The 24156-nt window shown below is 40.6% G+C and overlaps 2 protein-coding genes across 2 annotated transcripts; both read left to right on the plus strand.

The window, feature by feature from the left end:
* Positions 1-1799: 1799 nt before the first annotated feature.
* Positions 1800-2765, plus strand: LOC122668527. Its single transcript, XM_043865079.1, has one exon. The coding sequence runs from the start codon at positions 1800-1802 to the stop codon at positions 2763-2765; it is 966 nt and encodes a 321-aa protein (XP_043721014.1).
* Positions 2766-5871: 3106 nt separating this feature from the next.
* Positions 5872-8074, plus strand: LOC122668528. Its single transcript, XM_043865080.1, has 3 exons — positions 5872-6170; positions 6715-7707; positions 7801-8074. The coding sequence occupies exons 1-3, from the start codon at positions 5872-5874 to the stop codon at positions 8072-8074; spliced, it is 1566 nt and encodes a 521-aa protein (XP_043721015.1).
* The last annotated feature ends 16082 nt before the right edge of the window (positions 8075-24156 follow it).

Genomic DNA, 24156 nt, shown 5'->3' on the forward strand with positions numbered 1-24156 from the left:
ATAGCCCCAAACGACCCACTCGGTCTTGTTTAAACCGAAAATGAACATTTATCTAAATTGGTGTCGATACCAAGGTCACAACCATCAACTTCTTATCCACACCGGTAATAAGAGATAAGGACACATTTTAAAACATCCCAATACCAAAAAAGTATAGAAATGCCCCCAAATAACCCCAAACGACCCACCCGGTCTGTTTAATTCGAAAATGAACATTTGTTGAAATTGTTATCAATACGAAGGTCGCGACCCTCAACTTCATATCCACATGTGTAATAAGAGGTAAGGACACATTTTAGAACATCCCAAACCCAAAAAAGTACAGAAATGGCCCCAAATGACCCCAAACAACCCACCCAGTCTGGTTTAAATCGAAAATGAACATTTGTCTATTGGTATCGATACGAAGGTCACGACCCTCAACTTCATATCTACACCTGTAATAAGAGATAAGGACACATTTTAGAACATCCCAAACCCAAAAAAAGTACCGAAATGCCCCCAAACAACACCAAACAACCCACCCTATCTGGTTTAAATAAAAAATGAACATATGTCGAAATAGGTATCGATTCGAAGGTCACGACCCTCAACATCGCATCTACATGTCTAAGAAGAGATAAACACATTTTTTAGAACATCCCAAACCCAAAAAAATACAGAAATGCCCCCAAACAACCCCAAATGACCCACCCTGTCTGGTTTAAATCGCAAATGAACATAAGTCGAAATAGGTATCGATTCGAAGGTTCTAACCCTTGACATCGCATCCACACATCTAATAAGAGATAAGGACATTTTTTAGAACATCCCAAACACAAAAAAGTATAGAAATGCCCCCAAATAAACCCAAAAGACCCACCCGGTCTGGTTTAAACCGAAAAATGAACATATGTCAAAATAGGTATCAATTCGAAGGTCACGACCCTCAACATCGCATCCACACATCTAATAAGAGATGAGGACACATTTTAGAACATCCCAAACCCAAAAAAGAATGGAAATGCCCCCAAATAAATCCAAATGACCCACCCGATCAGGTTTAAACCGAAAATGAACATTCGTCGAAATTGGTATCGATACAAAGGTCACGTCCCTCAACTTCATATCCACACGTGTAATAAGAGATAAGGACACATTTTAGAACATCCCAAACCTATAAAAGTACCGAAATGCCCCCAAACAATCCCAAACGACCCACCCTGTCTGGTTTAAATCGCAAATGAACATAAGTCAAAATAGGTATCGATTCGAAGGTTACGACCCTTGACATTGCATCCACACGTCTAATAAGAGATAAGGACACTTTTTAGAACATCCCAAACACAAAAAACTTGTAGAAATGCCCCCAAATAACCCCAAACGACCCACCCAGTCTGGTTTAAACCGAAAATGAACGTTTGTCTAAATTTGTATCGACACGAAGTTCACGACCCTCAACTTCATATCCACACCTGCAATAAGAGATAAGAGCGCATTTTAGAACATCCCAAACCCAAAAAAGTACAGAAATGCCCCCAAATAACCCCAAACGACCCACCTGGTCTAGTTTAAAATGAAAATGAACATTTGTCAAAATTGGTATCGATACAAAGGTCACGACCCTCAACTTCATATCCACACCTATAATAAGAGATAAGAGCGCATTTTAGAACATCCCAAACCCAAAAAAGTACAGAAATGCCCCCAAATAACCCCAAACGACCCACCCAGTCTGGTTTAAACCAAAAATGAACATATGTCGATTTGAGAAGCTCTGGAGATTTTGAGTGTGGTGCTCTTGGTGGTTGATCTTGGTGATGGCCGGCGGGCCATTTGCTTCGGCTGATGGTCTTCTTCCTCTACCCATTCCGGGAGAGGGGGAAGCTAGGGGTTCGGTGGATGGCGGTTCTAAGTCGGCAGGGGGTGGTCTTGGTGGTGGATCAAGGCCGAGAGAAGTTGCTGCAGGTGGGGGATCCTCCTCGGGTGGTGGTGGTGTTTTGGTGGCAGGATCGGGAATGGATATACATGGAGAAGCTGTTCGGAAGGGGGTGTCATGGACTTTATTCTTTCAATCTTCTTTAAGCTCCCTTAATAGTGAAGGTTTGGAGTTAAGTTTCATTGAGCCTGTTTGTATTAATGGTATGCGTGTTGCACAATGTTCTTCAGCCATGCTTAAGGCAGAATTATCTAAATGGAAGAACACTCTTCTTGGGCATTTCATTGGCCGTAGGCCAAGTTTTACTTATGTTAAGGAAGTGCTGCTGAAACAATGGAGTATTTCTGGGCATGTGGATGTTAATCTTTTAGAGAGTGGATTCTTTGTTTTTCGTTTGAATTTGGAGGAAGATAAAGTTAAAGTGCTAGACGGAGGACCATGGACTGTGCAGCGAAGACCGTTGATCCTCCGGCCTTGGAAACTAGGAATGAAGCTTCAAAAGGTTGAATTAAACTCCATTCCTATCTGGATTACTTTCCCCAACCTTCTTTTTCACTTCTGGAATGTGGAGGCTTTGAGTTCGATTGCTAGTGTTATCGGCAAACCGATAGCCACTGACAAAATGACAATGACTAAGGAAAGGCTCTCCTATGCCCGCATATGTGTGGAAATTGAGGCTACCCATGATGTCCCGGAGCAAGTGGCTGTCCATGATGATGAAGGGTTGGTGTTCTTTCAAAAAGTGAAGTATGAATGGTGCCCTCCACGCTGCAATAGCTGCATGATTTTTGGCCATGCCACTAGTCAATGTGGTGCTAATCAAGCTACACAGAAGGGTAACAGCTGAAAAGAGTGTGGGGTGAAAGCTGGTGCTGGTCATTCTCAGGTGGCCGGAGCGGGACGTGGTGGTGGTGCTCAGGCCATGCACGGTGGTGATGGGGCTGAGATTCAAAATTCAAATGGAGGTGCCAACTTGGGTGAAAGATTTGCTAGGATCACGGAATCTGCTGGGATCACAAAATCTATGGGGATTTCCAAATCTGCTGGTTCTAGAAATCTTCCTAATTCTCCAACCAAGATTGCAGCTGGTAAGGGGAAGGAAGTTGTTCATGTCAATGCATTTGCTTTGCTGGAAGATCTAACGGAGGAAGTTGCCTATGATCCAAAGGAGCTAATGTTGGATGTTGATTCTTGCAACATCTTATTAGGAGATGAGCTGGATGATGGGCAGAATCCAAGGGATTCTTTAATTACGACAGATGGGGAGAATCTTGGAAGAAAAGGTATAGCTGGCTTGGATGGTGTGGAGATTTTGGAAAATTCAAATGGGATGAATGCCTTGGATTCTTTAATTACGACAGATGGGGAGAATCTTGGAAGAAAAGGTATAGCTGGCTTGGATGGTGTGGAGATTTTGGAAAATTCAAATGGGATGAATGTGACAGCTGGGTCTTCTCCTACTAAAGCCCATGCGTTGACCATGAAGGAGAGAATTGGTGAGGGTGGAGAGAAGGAGAGTGGGGCACTTATGGAAGGTAATAATTCTTCCACTTCAGTTTTGGTAAGCAATGCTGATTGGGGGAGCTCTATTAGGGATTCTCTTTTGAAGATTCTTGATGAGGGGGCCACGTTGGATGGTGATGTCATTGAAGAAGGAGCTAAAGAAGTTGCCCGGCCAGATTTGATTTCCAAAACTACCAGCCTCTCCACCAAAGGAAGAAAGGATTCGGCTAGCTTATCTTTGAAAGACCCCACATTTGAAGGTATGTCCAACCCCACTATCCCCATTGTTTTAAATTCAGATAAAGAGGGGAGAGGACTAAGGGAGCAGGGAAGGAGAAGATTTTTGGCTTCTTTCAAGCCTCAGCGTATTGAAATCACTTCCAATGCTAGTTCGGCTGTGAAGGGGGACTAAGATTGGATTGGCTTTGGGGGGTAAGAAGCTGGCTCCAACCCCTCCTAATCGTTCCTAATGAATAGTCTATGCTGGAATGTGAGAGGGCTGAATGCCCCTGAAAAACAAAGAAGTGTTAAAAGAATGCTTGCTGCTAAGGAGTATAAGTTGGCTATTCTTTTGGAGACAAAAGTTAAGGAGAATAATGTTAATACTACTTTTCAAAACCTTAAAAGGGGATGGAAATTCACTCATAACTGTAGTCCAGAACACCATGCCAGAATTTGGATTGGTTGGGATGAGGAGAGTTTAAAGGTTGAGATCATTAAATCTAAACCTCAATTTATTCATTTGAAAGTTGGAATTCTTGGTTCTTCTTTGGCCTGCCACTGCACCGCTGTTTATGCTTTTAATACTCTTGAGGGGAGGCTTGAGCTGTGGAAGGACATAAAGGAAATTGCTGCTGGTATGATCGACCCCTGGGCTGTAATGGGGGATTTTAATATTTTTCGGCATCAGAATGAGAAGCTTGGAGGGGAGGCCATTCTTCATGGGGCTGTAGAGGACTTTAACGCTTGTATTTTCAATTCGGGCCTAGCTGATTTGAAGTGGAAAGGAGAAATGTTTACTTGGAGTAATAACCAAAAAGGCAGCAGCAGAATTTGTTGTAAACTTGATCGGGTCTTAGTTAACAGCCATTGGCTAGATAAACTAAGTTTTTCTGAGGCGAATTTCCTTTGCCCTGGTATCTCTGACCATAGTCCGATTATCCTTAAGCTGTTGGACAATTTCAATTCAGGTCCAAAGCCTTTCAAATTTTTCGATGCTTGGACTACTCATGGAGATTACTTTGAAGTGGTTAAGAAAGGCTGGGCTTTCCCTATAAAGCCACAGTCCAATCCTCTTCTTTGTTTCGCTGCAAAGTTAAGGAATGTTAAGCTTGAGCTGAAGAGGTGGAATAAGGAGGATTTTGGGGATGTTTTTCATTCTGTCAAGGTGGCTGAGGAGGAACTTTCCAGAATTCAGGCTGATATATCTTTGAATCCGATGGATGATTCTCTAATTATCCTAGAGAGAGAGGCCAAGGGCAAGCTCTGGAGTGCTTTGCAAATGGAGGAGAGGGTCCTAAAGGAGAAATCTAGGGTGAAGTGGCTCCAACTAGGTGATGGAAATAACAGTTTTTTTCATAAGTCCATGCGCAGCAGATTCAATAGAAAGCATATTCTGGAGATTGTTGATCAGAATGGAGTGGTGGTTGATGAACCAAAAAGGATTAAAGAAGAGGCTGTAAAGTTTTATTGTAATTTATTTGGGACTGATTCAATTGATGAGGGAACCTGCCCAAATTCTATCCACCTTTCGGGTGCTATTTCTGAAATTCAGATATTGGAATTGGAAAGGGAGATTAGTAGAGAGGAGATCAAGGGTGTGGTCTTTGCTATGAAAGATTCTAAGGCCCCAGGGCCTGATGGTTTCGGGGCTAGATTTTACAAAACAACCTGGGAGATTATTAAGGAGGACCTTATCAAGGCTATTAAATGGTTTTTTGAGAACTCCTTTATGCCCTATTCTGTTAATGCTACCTTTATTTCTCTGATCCCTAAATCTGGAGATGTTTCCTCCTTTGCGGGCTATAGACCCATTGCCCTTTGCAATCTGCTTTATAAGATCATTTCTAAGATCATCTCTAATAGACTCCAGAAGGTTATCGGCGAGGTGATCAGTTTCAATCAATCAGCTTTTATCAAAGGAAGATCTATAGTTGATAATATTCTTGTTTGCCATGATATTGTGAGAGGAATTGAGCAGAAAGCAGCCAACCCCACTGTGGTGTTGAAGGTTGATCTCCATAAAGCCTATGACTCCTTGAGCAGGAACTTTCTATTTTGGAGTGATGGAAAGAATGGGCTTCACAGGGAAATTCCTTGGATGGGTTAAGGCTTGTGTTACCACACCCATGTTCTCCGTTCTCATTAATGGCAGCCCCACAGGTTACTTCAAGGGAGATAGAGGTATCAGGCAAGGTGACCCGCTCTCTCCTTATTTGTTCACTATTGCCATGGAAGCTTTTTCAGGAATTATACGAAGGCTGGAAGTAGATGGTCAAATCAAATTGCTGCCTAGATGTAAAGCTCTACATCTTTCTCACCTTATATTTGTGGATGACCTAATGATCTTTGTGAAGGCCAATCGCGAATCTGTTTTGGCTAGTTTGGGGGGTCTTGACGAGTTTGCAGGTCTTTCAGGGCTGCATCTCAATAGATCTAATTCCTCTATTATTGTAGGGGGCCTAACCCAAACTAGTAGTATGGAACTTTTGGAATTAACAGGTTTCTCTGAGACCACTCTCCTTATCAGGTACCTCGGCGTCCCTCTTGTCTCGGGCAGGCTGTCCTTGAAAGATTGCAGTCCTATTTTAGATTTGGTTAGAAGGAAATTGGAAGGATGGAAAGCCAGGTTTTTATCTTATGCTGGGGCATCTCCAACTTATCTCTTCTGTGCTCCAAGGATGCTACATTTACTGGGCTGGTATTTTTGGGCTGCCAGGTAACCTTATCTCACAGCTTGAGTCCATGTTTTCTAATTTCCTTTGGTCAGGCCCCTCGCTTGAAAGGAAAATGCACTTCATTTCTTGGGATGCGGTCTGCAAGCCTAAAACTGAAGGAGGTCTTGGGCTTAAGCGGGTTAAGGAGATGAATGTGGCTGGTATTATGAAGCAAATCTGGTGGATTGCCTCCAAGCAAAAACGACTTTGGGTGCATTGGGTCCAGCAGAGGTACCTCAAGCAGGAATCGCTTTGGACAGTTAAGGTGTTGCAAAATTGCTCTTGGGTTTGGAGGAAAGTTTTGAAATATAGAGATAAGGCATTGCCTTTAATTAATACCTTCATTGGCAATGGCAGATCCACCAAACTTTGGCTCGATAAGTGGCACCCAGAGGGAGTCCTTTTTAATAGGTTTGGTAGTAGGATTTGCTATGATGCGGGATCTTATGTGCTTGCAGCCCATCATGCACTTGTCAAGGAAATTGTTCGGGATGGAGACTGGCTGCCTGGCCCTTCAACCTCTTTTGACCTTATTGATGTGTGGAGAGCCCTCCCCTCCATTGATAAGTTGCATGGTGACAACCCGGATTTGGTAGTATGGACTGGCAATCCGACAGGTATCTTTTCAACCAAATCGGCTTGGAATGCCACCCGTGTGAAGGCCAACCCCGTAGATTGGAGTGAAGCAATTTGGTTTGAAGGCAGCATTAAGTCCCACTCTTTTGTTTCTTGGAGGTGTCTGGTTGATGCTGTCCCCACTAGGGATAATCTTCTTCACAGGGGGATCCCGGTTCAACATAGTTGTGAGTTTTGTTGGGCTGGTATTGAGAGCAGAAACCATATTTTCTTTGCTTGCCCTTTTTCCATTGATATTTGGAGGAGGATCTTTGGTATGTGTTCTCTTCATGGACAGGCTCCCATGAACATATTTGATGCTGCCATTTGGGTTCGTTATGCTGCAGGAAGAGCAGGGAGCTTAGGTGTGGTTTTAAAGCTTGCATTTTGTGCCACTGTCAAGCATATTTGGTTTGAAAGAAATTTCAGAATTTTTTGGCAAAAGGCTAGATCTAAGGATCAGATTGTGGAAGCTATCAAGGGGGATGTTAGGACTATAGTCACATCTGGTTCTTTGAGTGGGGATCCTAGTCCTGCTAATTCCCACATTGCTTCGGCCTGGAACTTGCAAGTTCATTGGGCTATTAGGATGCCGAGACCATGCTCGTGGTTCTTACCTCCTAACAATTTGTGGTCCCTTCACTGTGATGGTTCGTTGTCCAATGGTAGAGCTGCTTTTGGAGGAGTGATTCGTAATGCGATTGGACAACCTATAGCTGCATTTGCTAACCAAGGGCTGGAACTTTGCATTCTCTCCATGGAGCTGGCTGCTATACATAGAGGCATCTCCCTTTGCATAGAGAGAGGAATCCTTGATGCTTCTATCAGATCTGATTCCAAGTTGGCGAATGACACTATTTCTGGCAAGGTTGTAGGACCTTGGAAAGTACAACCTCTCAAGAGTAGAATCCTTGCTTTGGCAAATGATTTGAGAATGAAAGAATTCACCCATGTTTGGAGAGAACAAAATCGACCATCAGATTTTATGGCTGCAGTCCCTTGCGACTCACATGGGGTAGTTTGGGATCCTGGAGATTTCCCCCCTGCCCTTATTGACTACCTTAAGCAGGACTCAGATTTTGTCACTTATTACAGGCCGTAGCCTTTTTGGCTCGGTTCTTGTTTGATGGGGCCCGTCCCATCGTGCTTTGGGTTCTCTTCCCCTTATCGGATTCTTAGAGAATGCCTCCGTTTGTAGTTTTTCCTCCTTTTCTAATACAATCTTCTTACTTATCGAAAAAAAAAAAAAAAAAAAAATGCACCCAAATAACCCCAAACGACCCACCCGATCTGGTTTAAACCGAAAATGAACATTCGTCAAAATTGGTATGGATATGAAGGTCACGACCCTCAACTTCATATCCACACTTGTAATAAGAGATAAAGACACGTTTTAGAGCATCCCAAACCCAAAAATGCACAAAAATGTCCCCAAATAACCCCAAACGACCCACCCAGTCTGGTTTAAACCGAAAAAGAACATTTATCGAAATTGGTATCGATACAAAGGTCACGACCCTCAACTTAATATCCATACGTGTAAGAAGAGATAAGGACACATTTTAGAACTTCCCAAACCTAAAAAAGTACCTAAATGCCCCTAAACAACCCAAAACGACCCACCCTGTCTGGTTTAAATTGCAAATGAACATAAGTCAAAATAGGTATCGATTCGAAGGTTACAACCCTTGACATCGCATCCACACGTATAATAAGAGATAAGGACACTTTTTAGAACATCCCAAACCCAAAAAAGTATAGAAATGCCCCCAAATAGCCGCAAACAACCCACTCGGTCTTGTTTAAACTGAAAAAGAACATTTATCTAAATTGGTATCGATACGAAGGTCACAACCCTCAACTTCATATCAACACCTGTAATAAGAGATAAGGACACATTTTAGAACATCCCAAACCCAAAAAAAGTACAGAAATGCCCCCAAATAACCCCAAAGGACCCACCCGATCTGGTTAAAACCGAAAATGAACATTCGTCGAAATTGGTATCGGTACAAAAATCAGAACCCTCAACTTCATATCCACACTCGTAATAACAGATAAGAACACATTTTAGAACATTCCAAACCCAAAAATGTACAAAAATGTCCCTAAATAACCCCAAACGATCCACCCGGTCTGGTTTAAATCGAAAATGAACATTTATCTAAATTGGTATCGATACGAAGGTCACGACCTTCAACTTCATAGCCACACCTGTAATAAGAGATAAGGGCACATTTTAGAACATCTCAAATCCAAAAAAGTACAAAAATGCCCCCAAATAACCCCAAACGACCCACCAGGTCAGGTTTAAACCGAAAATGAACATTTGTTGAAATTGGTATCGATACAAAGGTCACAACCCTCAACTTCTTATCCACACATGTAATAAGAGATAAGGACACATTTTAGAACATCCCAAACCTAGAAAAGTAGCAAAATGTCCCAAAACAACCCCAAACAACCCACCCTGTCTGGTTTAAATCGTAAATGAACATAAGCCAAAAAAGGTATCGAGTCGAAGGTTACGACCCTTGACATCGCATCCACACTTCTAATAAGAGATAAGAACATTTTTTGGAAGATCCCAAACCCAAAAAACTTATAGAAATGCCTACAAATAACCCCAAATAACCCACCCAGTCTGGTTTAAATCGAAAATGAACATATGTCGAAATAGGTATCAATTCGAAGGTCACGACCCTCAACATCGCATCCACACATCTAATAAGAGATGAGGACACATTTTAGAACATCCCAAACCCACAAAAGTATAGAAATGCACCCAAATAACCCCAAACGACCCACCCGATCTGGTTTAAACCGAAAATGAACAATCGTCAAAATTGGTATCGATACGAAGGTTATGACCCTCAACTTCATATCCACACCTATAAGAAGAGATAAGGACACATTTTAGAACATACCAAACCTAAAAAAGTACCTAAATGCCCCAAAACAACCCAAAACGACCCACCCTATCTGGTTTAAATTGCAAAAGAAAATAAGTCAAAATAGGTATCCATTCAATGGTTAGAACCCTTGACATCGCATCCACACGTCTAATGAGAGATAAGGACACTTTTTAGAACATCCCAAACCCAAAAAAGTATAGAAATGCCCCCAAATAGCCCCAAACGACCCACTCGGTCTTGTTTAAACCGAAAATGAACATTTATCAAAATTGGTACCGATACGAAGGTCACAACCCTCAACTTCATATCAACACCTGTAATAAGAGATAAGGACACATTTTAGAACATCCCAAACCCAAAAAAGTACAAAAATGCCCCCAAATAACCCCAAATGACCCACCCGATCTGGTTAAAACCGAAAATGAACATTCATCGAAATTGGTATCGCTACAAAAATCAGAACCCTCAACTTCATATCCACACTAGTAATAACAGATAAGAACACATTTTAGAACATTCCAAACCCAAAAATATACAGAAATGTCCCTAAATAACCCCAAACAACCCACCCGGTCTGGTTTAAATCGAAAAAGAACATTTGTCTAAATTGGTATCAATACGAAGGTCACGACCCTCAACTTCATATCCACACCTGTAATAAGAGATAAGGACACATTTTCGAACATCCCAAACCTAGAAAAGTACCGAAATGCCCCCAAACAACCCCAAACGACCCACCCTGTCTGGTTTAAATCGTAAATGAACATAAGTCAAAATAGGTATAGATTCGAAGGTTACGACCCTTAACATCGCATCCACACATCTAATAAGAGATAAGGACACTTTTTAGAACATCACAAACCAAAAAAACTTATAGAAATGCCTCCAAATAACCCCAAACGACCCACCCAGTCTGGTTTAAACCGAAAATGAGCATATGTCGAAATAGGTATCTATTCGAAGGTCACGAGCCTCAACATCGCATGCACACATCAAATAAGAGATGAGGACACATTTTAGAACATCCCAAACCCAAAAAAGTACAGAAATGCACCCAAATAACCCTAAACGACCCACCCGATCTGGTTTGAACCAAAAATGAACATTCGTCAAAATTGGTATCGATACGATGGTCACGACCCTCAACTTCATATCCACACCTGTAATGAAAGATAAGGACACATTTTCGAACATCCCAAACCTAAAAAAGTACAGAAATGCCCCCAAATAACCCCAAACGACCTACCCGGTCTGGTTTAAACCAAAAATGAACATTTGTCGAAATTGGTATCGATACAAAGGTCACGACCCTAAACTTCATATCCACACGTGTAATAAGAGATAAGGACACTTTTTAGAACATCCCAAGCCTAAAAAAGTACCTAAATGCCCCTAAACAACCCGAAACGACCCACCCTGTCTGGTTTAAATTGAAAATGAATATAAGTCTAAATAGGTATCGATACGAAGGATACAACCCTTGACATCGCATCCACACATCTAATAAGAGATAAGGACACTTTTTAGAACATCCCAAACCCAAAAAAGTATAGAAATGCCCCCAAATAGCCCCAAACGACCCACTCAGTATTGTTTAAACTGAAAATGAACATTTATCAAAATTGGTATCGATACGAAGGTCACAACCCTCAACTTCATATCAACACCTGTAATAAGAGATAAGGACATATTTTAGAACATCCCAAACCTAAAAAAGTACAGAAATGCCCCCAAATAACCCCAAACGACCAACCTGGTCTGGTTTAAACCGAAAATGAACATTTGTCTAAACCAGTATCGATATGAAGGTCACGACCCTCAACTTCATATCCACACATGTTATAACAACAGATAAGGACACATTTTAGAACATCCCAAACCCAAAAAAGTACAGAAATGCCGCCAAATAACCCCAAACAACCCACTCGATCTTGTTTAAATCGAAAATGAACATATGTCGACATAGGTATTGATTCCAAGGTCACGACCCTCAACATCGCATCCACACATCCAATAAGGGATAAGGACATACCCCCAAACAACCCCAAACAACCCACCCGATGTGGTTTAAACCGCAAATGAACATACGTCCTCGACATTGCATCCACACATCTAAGAAGAGATAAGGACACTTTTTAGAACGTTCAAAACCCAAAAAACTATAGAAATAGCCCCAAATAATCACAGAAGACCCACCTGGTCTGGTTTAAACCGAAAATGAACATATGTCGAAATAGGTATCAATTCGAAGGTCACCACCCTCAACATTGCATCTACCCATCTAATAAGAGATGAGGACACATTTTAGTATATCCCAAAGCCAAAAAAGTATAAAAATGCCCCCAAATAACCCCAAATGACCCACCCGGTCTGGTTTAAACAGAAAATAAACATTTGCCGAAATTGGTATCGATACGAAGGTCACGACCCTCAATTTCATATCCACACCTGTAATAAGAGATAAGGACACATTTTAGAACATCCCAAACCCAAAAAAGTACGCCCCCAAACAACCCCAAACGATGCACCCGATCTTGTTTAAACTGAAAATGAACATTCGTCGAAATTTGTATCGATATGAAGGTCACGACCCTCAACTTCATATCCACACCAGAAAAGTACAGAAATGCCTCCAATTGACACCAAACGACCCACCCGGTCTGGTTTAAACCGAAAATGAACATTTATCTAAATTGGTATCGATACGAAGGTCATGACCCTCAACTTCATATCTACACCAGTAAGAAGAGTTGAGGACACATTTTAGAACATCCCAAACCCAAGAAAGTACAAAAATGCCCCCAAATAACCCCAAACGACCCACCCGGTTTGGTTTAAACCAAAAATGAACATAGGTCGAAATAGGTATCAATTCAATAGTCACGACCCTCAACATCGCATCCACACATCTAATAAGAGATAATGACACTTTTTAGAACATACCAAACCCAAAAAAGTGCAGCAATGCCCCAAAATAACCCCAAACGACCCACCCATCTAATACGAGGTAAGGGTACTTTTTAGAACATCGTAAACCTAAAAAAGTACTGAAATGCCCCCAAACAACCCCAAATAACTTACCCGATCTGGTTTAAACCACAAATGAACATAAGTCAAAATAGGTATCGATTTGAAGGTTACGACCCTCGACATTGCATCCACACGTCTAAGAAGTGATAAGGACACTTTTTAGAATGTTCAAAACCCAAAAAACTATAGAAATGCCCCCAAATAACCACAGAAGACCCACCTGGTCTGGTTTAAACCGAAAATGAACATATGTCGAAATAGGTATCAACTCGAAGGTCAAGACCATCAACATCGCATCTACACATCTAATACGAGATAAGGGTACTTTTTAGAACATCGTAAACCTAAAAAAGTACTGAAATACCCCCAAACAACCCCAAACCACCCACCCGATCTGGTTTAAACCGCAAATGAACATAAGTCAAAATAGGTATCCATTCGAAGGTTACGACCCTCAACATTGCATCCACTCGTCTAAGAAGAGATAGGACACATTTTAGAATGTTCAAAACCCAAAAAACTATAGAAATGCCCCCAAATAACCACAGACGACCCACCTGGTTTGGTTTAAACCGAAAATGAACATATATGGAAATAGGTATCAATTCGAAGGTCACGACCCTCAACATCGCATCTACACATCTAATAAGAGATGAGGACACATTTTAGAACTTCCCAAACCCAAAAAAGTACAAAAATGACCCCAAATAACCCCAAACAACCCACCCGGTCAGGTTTAAACTAAAACTGAACATTTGCCAAAATTGGTATCGATACGACGGTCACGACCCTGAACTTCATATCCACACCTGTAATAAGAGATTAGGATGCATTTTAGAGCATCCCAAACCCAAAATAGTACAGAAATGCCCCCAAATATCCCCAAATGACCCACTCGGTCTTGTTTAAATCAAAAATGAACATATGTCCAAATAGGTATTAATTGGATGGTCAATACACACATTTAATAAGAGATAAGGAAAATTTTTTTGAACATCCCGAACACAAAAAAGTACAGAAATGCCCCCAAACAACCCCAAACGACCCACCCTGTCTGGTTTGAACCGCAAATGAACATAAGTTGAAATAGGTATCGATTCGAAGGTTACAACCCTTGACATCGCATCCACATGTCTTATAAGAGATAAGGACACATTTTAGAACATCCGACACCCAAAAAAAGTACAGAAATGCCCCTAAATAACCCCAAACGACCAACCCGGTCTGGTTTAAACCAAAAATGAACATTTGCTGAAATTGGTATCGATATGAAGGTCACGACCCTCAACTTCATATCCACACATGTAATAAGAGATAAGGACATATTTAAGAACAACTAAAACTCAAAAAAGTACAAAAATGCCCCCAAATAATCCCAAAAGACCCACCCGATCTTGTTAAAATCGAAAATGAACATATGTCAAAATAGGTAATCAATTCGAAGGTCACAACCCTCAACATCGCATCCACACATCTAATAAGGGATGAGGACACATTTTCGAACATCCCAAACCCAAAAAATTACAGAATTGCCCCCAAATAACCCCAAATGACCCACCCGATATGGTTTAAACTGAAAATGAACATTCGTCGAAATTGGTATCGATACGAAGGTCATGACCCTCAACTTCATATCCACATCTATAATAAGAGATAAGGACAGCTTTTAGAACATCCCAAATTCAAAAAAGTACAGAAATGCCCAAAAATAACCCCAAATGACCCACCCGGTTTCGTTTAAACCGAAAATGAACATAGGTCGAAATAGGTATCGATTTGAAGTTCACGACCTCAACATCGCATCCACACGTATAATAAAAGGTAAGGACACTTTTTAGAACATCCCACACCCAAAAATGACAGAAATACTCCCAAATAACCCCAAACGACCCACCCGATCTGGTTTAAACCGAAAATGTACATTTATCGAAATTAGTACTGATAGGAAGGTCACGTCCCTCAACTTCATATCCACACGTGTAATAAGAAATAGGGACACATTTTTGAAGGTCTCAAACCCAAAAAAGTATAGAAATGCCCCCAAATAACCCCAAATGACCCACTCGGTCTTGTTTAAATCGAAAATCAACATATGTCGAAATAGGTATCGAGTCGATGGTCACGACACTAAACATCGCATCCACACGTCTAATAAGAGATAAGAACATTTCTTAGAACGTCCCAAACCCAAAAAAGTACAGAAATGCCCCCAAACAACCCCAAACGACCCACCCTGTCTGGTTTAAATTACAAATGAACATAAGTCGAAATAGGTATCGATTCGAAGGTTACGACCCTTGACATCGCATCCACACGTCTAATAAGAGATAAGGACACTTTTTAGAACATCCCAAACCTAAAAAAGTACAGAAATGCCCCTAAATAACCCCTAACGACCCACTCAATCTGGTTTAAACCGAAAATGAACATTAGTCTAAATTGGTATCGATACGAAGGTCACGATCCTCAACTTCGTATCCACACCTGTAATAATAAATAAGGACACATTTTAGAACATCCCAAACCCAAAAAAGTACAGAAATGCCCCCAAATAACCCCAAACGACCCAACCTATCTGGTTTAAATTGCAAATGAACATAAGTTGAAATAGGTATCAATTCGAAGGTTACGACCCTTGACATCGTATCCACATGTCTAATAGGAGATAAGGACACTTTTTAGAACATCCCAAACCGAAAAAAGTACAGAAATGCCCCAAATAACCCCAAACGACCCACCCGATCTGGTTTAAAGCGAAAATGAACATTCGTCAAAATTGCTATCGATACGAAGGTCACGATCCTCAACTTCATATCCACACCTGTAATAAGAGATAAGGACACATTTTAGAACATCCGAAACCCAAAAAAGTACAGAAATGCCCCAAAATAACCCCAAACGACCCACCCGGTCTAGTTTAAACCGAATATGAACATTTGTCTAAATTGGTATCAATACGAAGGTCACGACCCTCAACTTCATATCCACACGTGTAATAACAGATAAGGACACGTTTTAGAACATCAGAAACCCAAAAAAGTACAGAAATGCCTCCAAATAACCCCAAACGACCCACTCGGTCTTGTTTAAACCGAAATTGAACATATGTCGAAATAGGTATTGATTCCAAGGTCACGACCCTCAACATCGCCACCACACGTCTAATAAGAGGTAAAGACACTTTTTAGAATATTCCAAACCCAAAAAAGTATAGAAATGCCCCCAAATAACCCCAAACGACCCAACCTATCTGGTTTAAATTGCAAATGAACATAAGTTGAAATAGGTATCAATTCGAAGGTTACGACCCTTGACATCGTATCCACATGTCTAATAAGAGGTAAAGACACTTTTTAGAATATTCCAAAACCCAAAGAACTATAGAAATGCCTCCAAATAACCACAAACGACCTACCCGGTCTGGTTTAAATCGAAAATGAACATACGTCGAAATAGGTATCAATTCAAGGGTCACGACCCTCAACATCACATCTACACATCTAATAAGAGATGAGGGCAAATTTTAGAACATCCCAAACCCAAAAAAGTACAAAAATGCCCCCAAGTAACCCCTAACGACCAACCCGGTCTGGTTTAAACCGAAAATGAACATTTGCCGAAATTGGTATCGATATGAAGGTCACGACCCTCAACTTCATATCCACACATGTAATAAGAGATAAGGACATATTTAAGAACAACTAAAACTCAAAAAAGTACAAAAATGCCCCCAAATAATCCCAAAAGACCCACCCGGTCTTGTTAAAATCGAAAATGAACATATGTCGAAATAGGTAATCAATTCGAAGGTCACGACCCTCAACATCGCATCCACACATCTAATAAGAGATGAGGACACATTTTCGAACATCCCAAACCCAAAAAATTATAAAAATGCCCCCAAATAACCCCAAATGACCCACCCAATCTGGTTTAAACCAAAAATGAACATTCGTCGAAATTGGTATCGATACGAAGGTCATGACCCTCAACTTCATATCCACATCTGTAATAAGATATAAGGACAGCTTTTAGAACATCCCAAATTCAAAAAAGTACAGAAATGCCCCAAAATAACCCCAAACGACCCACCCGATTTCGTTTAAACCGAAAATGAACATAGGTCGAAATAGGTATCGATTCAAAGTTCACGACCCTCAACATCGCATCCACACGTCTAATAAAAGGTAAGGACACTTTTTAGAACATCCCACACCCAAAAATGACAGAAATACCCCCAAATAACCCCAAACGACCCACCCGATCTGGTTTAAACAGAAAATGAACATTTATCGAAATTGGTACTGATAGGAAGGTCACGTCCCTCAACTTCATATCCACACGTGTAATAAGAAATAGGGACACATTTTAGAAGGTCTCAAACCCAAAAAAGTACCCCCAAATAACCCCAAATGACCCACTCGGTCTTGTTTAAACCGAAAATCAACATATGTCGAAATAGGTATCGAGTCGATGGTCACGACGCTAAACATCGCATCCACACGTCTAATAAGAGATAAGAACATTTCTTAGAACGTCCCAAACCCAAAAAAGTATAGAAATGCCCCCAAACAACCCCAAACGACCCACCCTGTCTAGTTTAAATTACTAATGAACATAAGTCGAAATAGGTATCGATTCGAAGGTTACGACCCTTGACATCGCATCCACACGTCTAATAAGAGATAAGGACACTTTTTAAAACATCCCAAACCTAAAAAAGTACAGAAATACCCCCAATTAACCCCTAACGACCCACCCGATCTGGTTTAAACCGAAAATGAACATTAGTCTAAATTGGTATCGATACAAAAGTCGCGATCCTCAACTTCGCATCCACACCTGTAATAATAAATAAGGACACATTTTAGAACATCCCAAACCCAAAAAAGTACAGAAATGCCCCCAAATAACCCCAAACGACCCAACCTGTCTGGTTTAAATTGCAAATGAACATAAGTTGAAATATGTATCAATTCGAAGGTTACGACCCTTGACATCGTATCCACATGTCGAATAGGAGATAAGGACACTTTTTAGAACATCCCAAGCCAAAAAAAGTACAGAAATGCCCCCAAATAACCCCAAACGACCCACCCGATCTGGTTTAACTGAAAATGAACATTCGTCGAAATTGCTATCGATACGAAGGTCACGATCCTCAATTTCATATCCACACCTATAATAAGAGATAAGGACACATTTTAGAACATCTGAAACCCAAAAAAGTACAGAAATGCCCCTAAATAACCCCAAACGACCCACCCGGTCTAGTTTAAACCGAATATGAACATTTGCCTAAATTGGTATCAATACGAAGGTCACGACCCTCAACTTCATATCCACACGTGTAATAACAGATAAGGGCGCGTTTTAGAACATCAGAAGCCCAAAAAAGTACAGAAATGCCTCCAAATAACCCCAAACGACCCACTCGGTATTGTTTAAACCGAAATTGAACATATGTCAAAATAGGTATTGATTCCAAGGTCACGACCCTCAACATCGCCACCACACGTCTAATAAGAGGTAAGGACACTTTTTTGAATATCCCAAACCCAAAAAAGTATAAAAATGCCCCCAAACAACCCCAAACGAACCACCCGGTCTGGTTTAAACCGTAAATGAACATAAGTCAAAATAGGTTTCGATTCCAAGGTTACCACCATCGACATCGTATCCACACGTCTAAGAAAAGGTAAGGACACTTTTTAGACCATCCAAAACCCGAAAAACTACAGAAATGCCCCCAAATAACCACAAACGACCCACCCGGTATGGTTTAAATCAAAAATGAACATATGTCGAAATACGTATCAATTCGATGGTTACGACCCTCAACATCACATCTACACATCTAATAAGTGATGAGGACAAATTTTAGAACATCCCAAACCCAAAAAGGTATAAAAATGCCCCCAAGTAACCCCTAACGACCAACCCGGTCTGGTTTAAACCGAAAATGAACATTTGCCAAAATTGGTATCGATATGAAGGTCACGACCCTCAACTTCATATCCATACGTGTAATAACAGATAAGGAAACATTTTAGAACATCAGAAACCAAAAAAAGTACAGAAATGCCTTCAAATAACCCCAAACGACCCACTCGGTCATGTTTAAAGCGAAATTGCACATATGTCGAGATAGGTATTGATTCCAAAGTCACGACCCTGAACATCGCCACCACACGTCTAATAAGAGGTAAGGACACTTTTTAGAATATCCCAAACCAAAAAAAGTATAGAAATGCCCCCAAACAACCCCAAACGACCCACCCGGTCTGGTTTAAACCGCAAATGAACATAAGTCAAAATAGATTTCGATTCTAAGGTTACGACCCTCGACATCGCATCCACACGTCTAAGAAGAGATAAGGACACTTTTTAGAACATCCAAAACCCAAAAAACTACAGAAATGCCCCCAAATAACCACAAACGACCCACCCGGTCTGGTTTAAATCGAAAAAGAACATACGTTGAAATAGGTATCAATTCAATGGTCACGACCCTCAACATCGCATCTACACATCTAATAAGAGATGAGGACAAATTTTAGAACATCCCAAACCCAAAAAAGTACAAAAATGCCCCCAAGTAACCCCTAACGACCAACCCGGTCTGGTTTAAACCGAAAATGAACATTAGTCTAAATTGGTATCGATACGAAGGTCACGATCCTCAACTTGGTATCCACACCTGTAATAATAAATAAGGACACATTTTAGAACATCCCAAACCCAAAAAAGTACAGAAATGCCCCCAAATAACCCCAAACGACCCACCCTGTCTGGTTTAAATTGCAAATGAACATAACTTGAAATAGGTATCAATTCGAAAGTTACGACCCTTGACATCGTATCCACATTTCTAATAGGAGATAAGGACACTTTTTAGAACATCCCAAACCGAAAAAAATACAGAAATGCCCCCATATAACCCCAAACGACCCACCCGATCTGGTTTAAACCGAAAATGAACATTCGTCGAAATTGCTATCGATACGAAGGTCACGATCCTCAACTTCATATCCACACCTGTAATAAGAGATAAGGACACATTTTAGAACATCCGAAACCCAAAAAAGTACAGAAATGCTCCTAAATAACCCCAAACGACCCACCCGGTCTAGTTTAAACCGAATATGAACATTTGTCTAAATTGGTATCAATACGAAGGTCACGACCCTCAACTTCATATCCACACGTGTAATAACAGATAAGGACACGTTTTAGAACATCAGAAACCCAAAAAGGTACAGAAATGCCTCCAAATAACCCCAAACGACCCACTGGGTCTTGTTTAAACCGAAATTGAACATATGTCGAAATAGATATTGATTCCAAGGTCACGACCCTCAACATTGCCACCACACGTCTAATAAGAGGTAAGGACACTTTTTAGAATATCCGAAACCCAAAAAAGTATAGAAATGCCCCCAAACAACCCCAAACGACCCACCTGGTCTGGTTTAAACCGCAAATGAACATAAGTCAAAATAGGTTTCGATTCTAAGGTTGCCACCCTCGACATCGCATCCGCACGTCTAAGAAGAGATAAGGACACTTTTTAGAATGTCCAAAACCTGAAAAACTACAGAAATGCCCCCAAATAACCACAAACGACCCACCCGGTCTAGTTTAAATCGAAAATGAACAAATGTCAAAATAGGTATCAATTCGATGGTCACGACCCTCAACATCACATCTACACATCTAATAAGAGATGAGGACAAATTTTAGAACATCCCAAACCCAAAAAAGTATAAAAATGCCCCCAAGTAACCCCTAACGACCAACCCAGTCTGGTTTAAATCGAAAATGAACATTTGCCAAAATTGGTATCGATATGAAGGTCACGACCCTCAACTTCATATCCACACATGTAATAAGAGATAAGGACATATTTAAGTACAACCAAAACTCAAAAAAGTAAAGAAATGCCCCTCAAATAATCCCAAAAGACCCACCCGGTCTTGTTAAAATCGAAAATGAATATATGTCCAAATTGGTAATCGATTCGAAGGTCACGACCTTCAACCTCGCATCCACACATCTAATATAAGGTAAGGACACTTTTTAGAACATCCCACACCCAAAGAAGTATAGAAATACCTTAAATAACCCCAAATGACCCACCCGGTCTGGTTTAACCCGAAAATGAACATTTATCGAAATTGGTATTGATAGGCAGGTCACGTCCCTCAACTTCATATCCACACGTGTAATAAGAAATAGGGACACATTTCAGAAGGTCCCAAACCCAAAAAAGTATAGAAATGCCCCCAAACAACCCCAAATGACCCACTCGGTCTTGTTTAAATAAAAAATGAACATATGTCGAAATAGGTATTGAGTCGAAGGTCACGACGCTCAACATCGCATCCACACGTCTAATAAGAGATAAGAACATTTTTTAGAACATCCTAACCCAAAAAAGTACAGAAATGCCCCGAAACAACCCCAAACGACCCACCCTTTCTGGTTTAAATTGCAAATGAACATAAGTCGAAATAGGTATCGATTCAAAGGTTACGACCCTTGACATCGCATCCACACGTCTATTAAGAGATAAGGACACTTTTTAGAACATCCCAAACCCAAAAAATTACAGAAATGCCCCCAAATAACCCCTAACGACCCACCCGATCTGGTTTAAATCGAAAATGAGCATTAGTCTAAATTGGTATCGATACGAAGGTCAGGATCCTCAACTTCGTATCCACACCTGTAATAATAGATAAGGACACATTTTAGAACATCCCAAACCCAAAAAAGAACAGAAATGCCCTTAAATAACCATAAATGACCCACCCTATCTGGTTTAAATTACAAATGAACATAAGTCGAAATAGGTATCAATTCGAAGGTTATGAGCCTTGACGTCGTATCCACATGTGTAATAAGAGAACATGACACTTTTTAGAACATCCCAAACCGAAAAAAGTACTGAAATGCCCCCAAATAACCCCAAACGACCCACCTGATCTGGTTTAAACCGAAAATGAACATTCGTCAAAATTGTTATCGATACGAAGGTCACGATCCTCAACTTCATATCCACACCTGTAATAAGAGATAAGGACACATTTTAGAACACCCGAAACCCAAAAAAGTACAGAAATGCCCCTAAATAACCCCAAATGACCCACCCGGTCTAGTTTAAACCGAAAATGAACATTTGTCTAAATTGGTATCAATACGAAGGTCACGACCCTCAACTTCATATCCACACGTTTAATAACAGATAAGGACACATTTTAAAACATCTGAAACCCAAAAAAGTACAGAAATGCCTCCAAATAACCCCAAACGACCCACTCGGTCTTGTTTAAACCAAAATTGAACATTTGTCAAAATAGGTATTGATTCCATGGTTACGACCCTCAACATCGCCACCACACGTCTAATGAGAGGTAAGGACACTTTTTAGAATATCCCAAACCCAAAAAAGAATAGAAATGCCCCCAAAAAACCCCAAACGACCCACCCGGTCTGGTTTAAATCGAAAATGAACATATGTCGAAATAGGTATCAATTCTATGGTCACGACCCTCAACATCGCATCCACACGTCTAAGAAGAGATAAAGACACTTTTTAGAACGTCCAAAACCCAAAAAGCTATAGAAATGCCCCCAAATAACCATAAACGACCCACCCGGTCTGGTTTAAATCGAAAATGAACATATGTCGAAATAGGTATCAATTCTATAGTCACGACCCTCAACATCACATCTACATATCTAACAAGAGATGAGGACAAATTTTAGAACATCCCAAACCCAAAAAAGTACAAAAATGCCCCCAAGTAACCCCTAACGACCAACCCGGTCTGGTTTAAACCGAAAATAAACATTTGCCAAATATGGGATCGATATGAAGGTCACGACCCTCAACTTCATATCCACACGTGTAATAAGAGATAAGGACATATTTAAGAACAACCAAAACTAAAAAAAGTACAAAAATGCCCCCAAATAATCCCAAAAGACCCACCCGGTCTTGTTAAAATAAAAAATGAACATATGTCGAAATAGGTAATCAATTCGAAGGTCACGACCCTCAACATCGCATCCACACATCTAATAAGAGATGAGGACACATTTTCGAACATTCCAAACCCAAAAAATTACAAAAATGCCCCCAAATAACCCCAAATGACCCACACGATCTGGTTTAAACTGAAAATGAACATTCGTCAAAATTGGTATCGATACGAAGGTCATGACCCTCAACTTCATATCCACATCTGTAATAAGAGATAATGACACATCTTAGAACATCCCAAGCCCAAAAAAGTACAGAAATGCCCTCAAATTACCCCAAACGACCCACCCGGTTTGGTTTAAACCAAAAATGAACTTAGGTCGAAATAGGTATCGATTCGAAGGTCACGACCCTCAACATCGCATCCACACGTCTAATAAAAGGTAAGGGTACTTTTTAGAACATCCCACACCCAAAAAAGTACAGAAATACCCCCAAATAACCCCAAACGACCCACCCGATCTGGTTTAAACCGAAAATGAACATTAGTCAAAATTGGTATCGATACGAAGATCACGATCCTCAACTTCATATCCACACCTGTAATAATAGATAAGGACACATTTTAGAACTTCCCAAACCCAAAAAAGTACAAAAAAGCCCCTAAATAACCCCAAACAACCCACCCTGTCTGGTTTAAATTGCAAATGAACATAAGTCGAAATAGGTATCAATTCGAAGGTTACGACCCTTGACATCGCATCCACATGTCTAATAAGAGATAAGGACACTTTTTAGAACATCCCAAATCGAAAAATGTACAAAAATGCCACCAAATAACCCCAAACAACCCACCCGATCTGGTTTAGACCGAAAATGAACATTCGTCGAAATTGGTATAGATACGAAGGTCACGATCCTCAACTTCATATCCACACCTGTAATAAGATATAAGGACACCTTTTAGAACATCCGAAACCCAAAAAAGTACAAAAATGCCCCTCAATAACCACAAACAACCCACCCGGTCTAGTTTAAACCGAAAATAAACATTTCTCTAAATTGGTATCGATACGAAGGTCATGACCCTCAACTTCATATCCACACGTGTAATAACAGATAAAGACACATTTAAGAACATCAAAAACCCAAAAAAGTACAGAAATGCCCCCAAATAACCCCAAACGACCCATTCAGTCTTGTTTAAACCGAAAATGAACATGTGTTGAAATAGGTATTGATTCCAAGGTC

The sequence above is a fragment of the Telopea speciosissima genome, chromosome 7 (genome assembly GCF_018873765.1).
Source record: "Telopea speciosissima isolate NSW1024214 ecotype Mountain lineage chromosome 7, Tspe_v1, whole genome shotgun sequence".
Classification (NCBI taxonomy): Eukaryota; Viridiplantae; Streptophyta; class Magnoliopsida; order Proteales; family Proteaceae; genus Telopea; species Telopea speciosissima.

Coding starts and splice junctions, on each gene's coding strand:
- LOC122668528 (XM_043865080.1), top strand. CDS start 5,872: ATGGAAGCTTTTTCAGGAATTATACGAAGGCTGGAAGTAGATGGTCAA. Junction 6,171..6,714: donor GAGACCACTCTCCTTATCAG/GTACCTCGGCGT, acceptor TGGCAATGGCAG/ATCCACCAAACTTTGGCTCG. Junction 7,708..7,800: donor GCTGCATTTGCTAACCAAGG/GCTGGAACTTTG, acceptor TGCTTCTATCAG/ATCTGATTCCAAGTTGGCGA.
- LOC122668527 (XM_043865079.1), top strand. CDS start 1,800: ATGGCCGGCGGGCCATTTGCTTCGGCTGATGGTCTTCTTCCTCTACCC.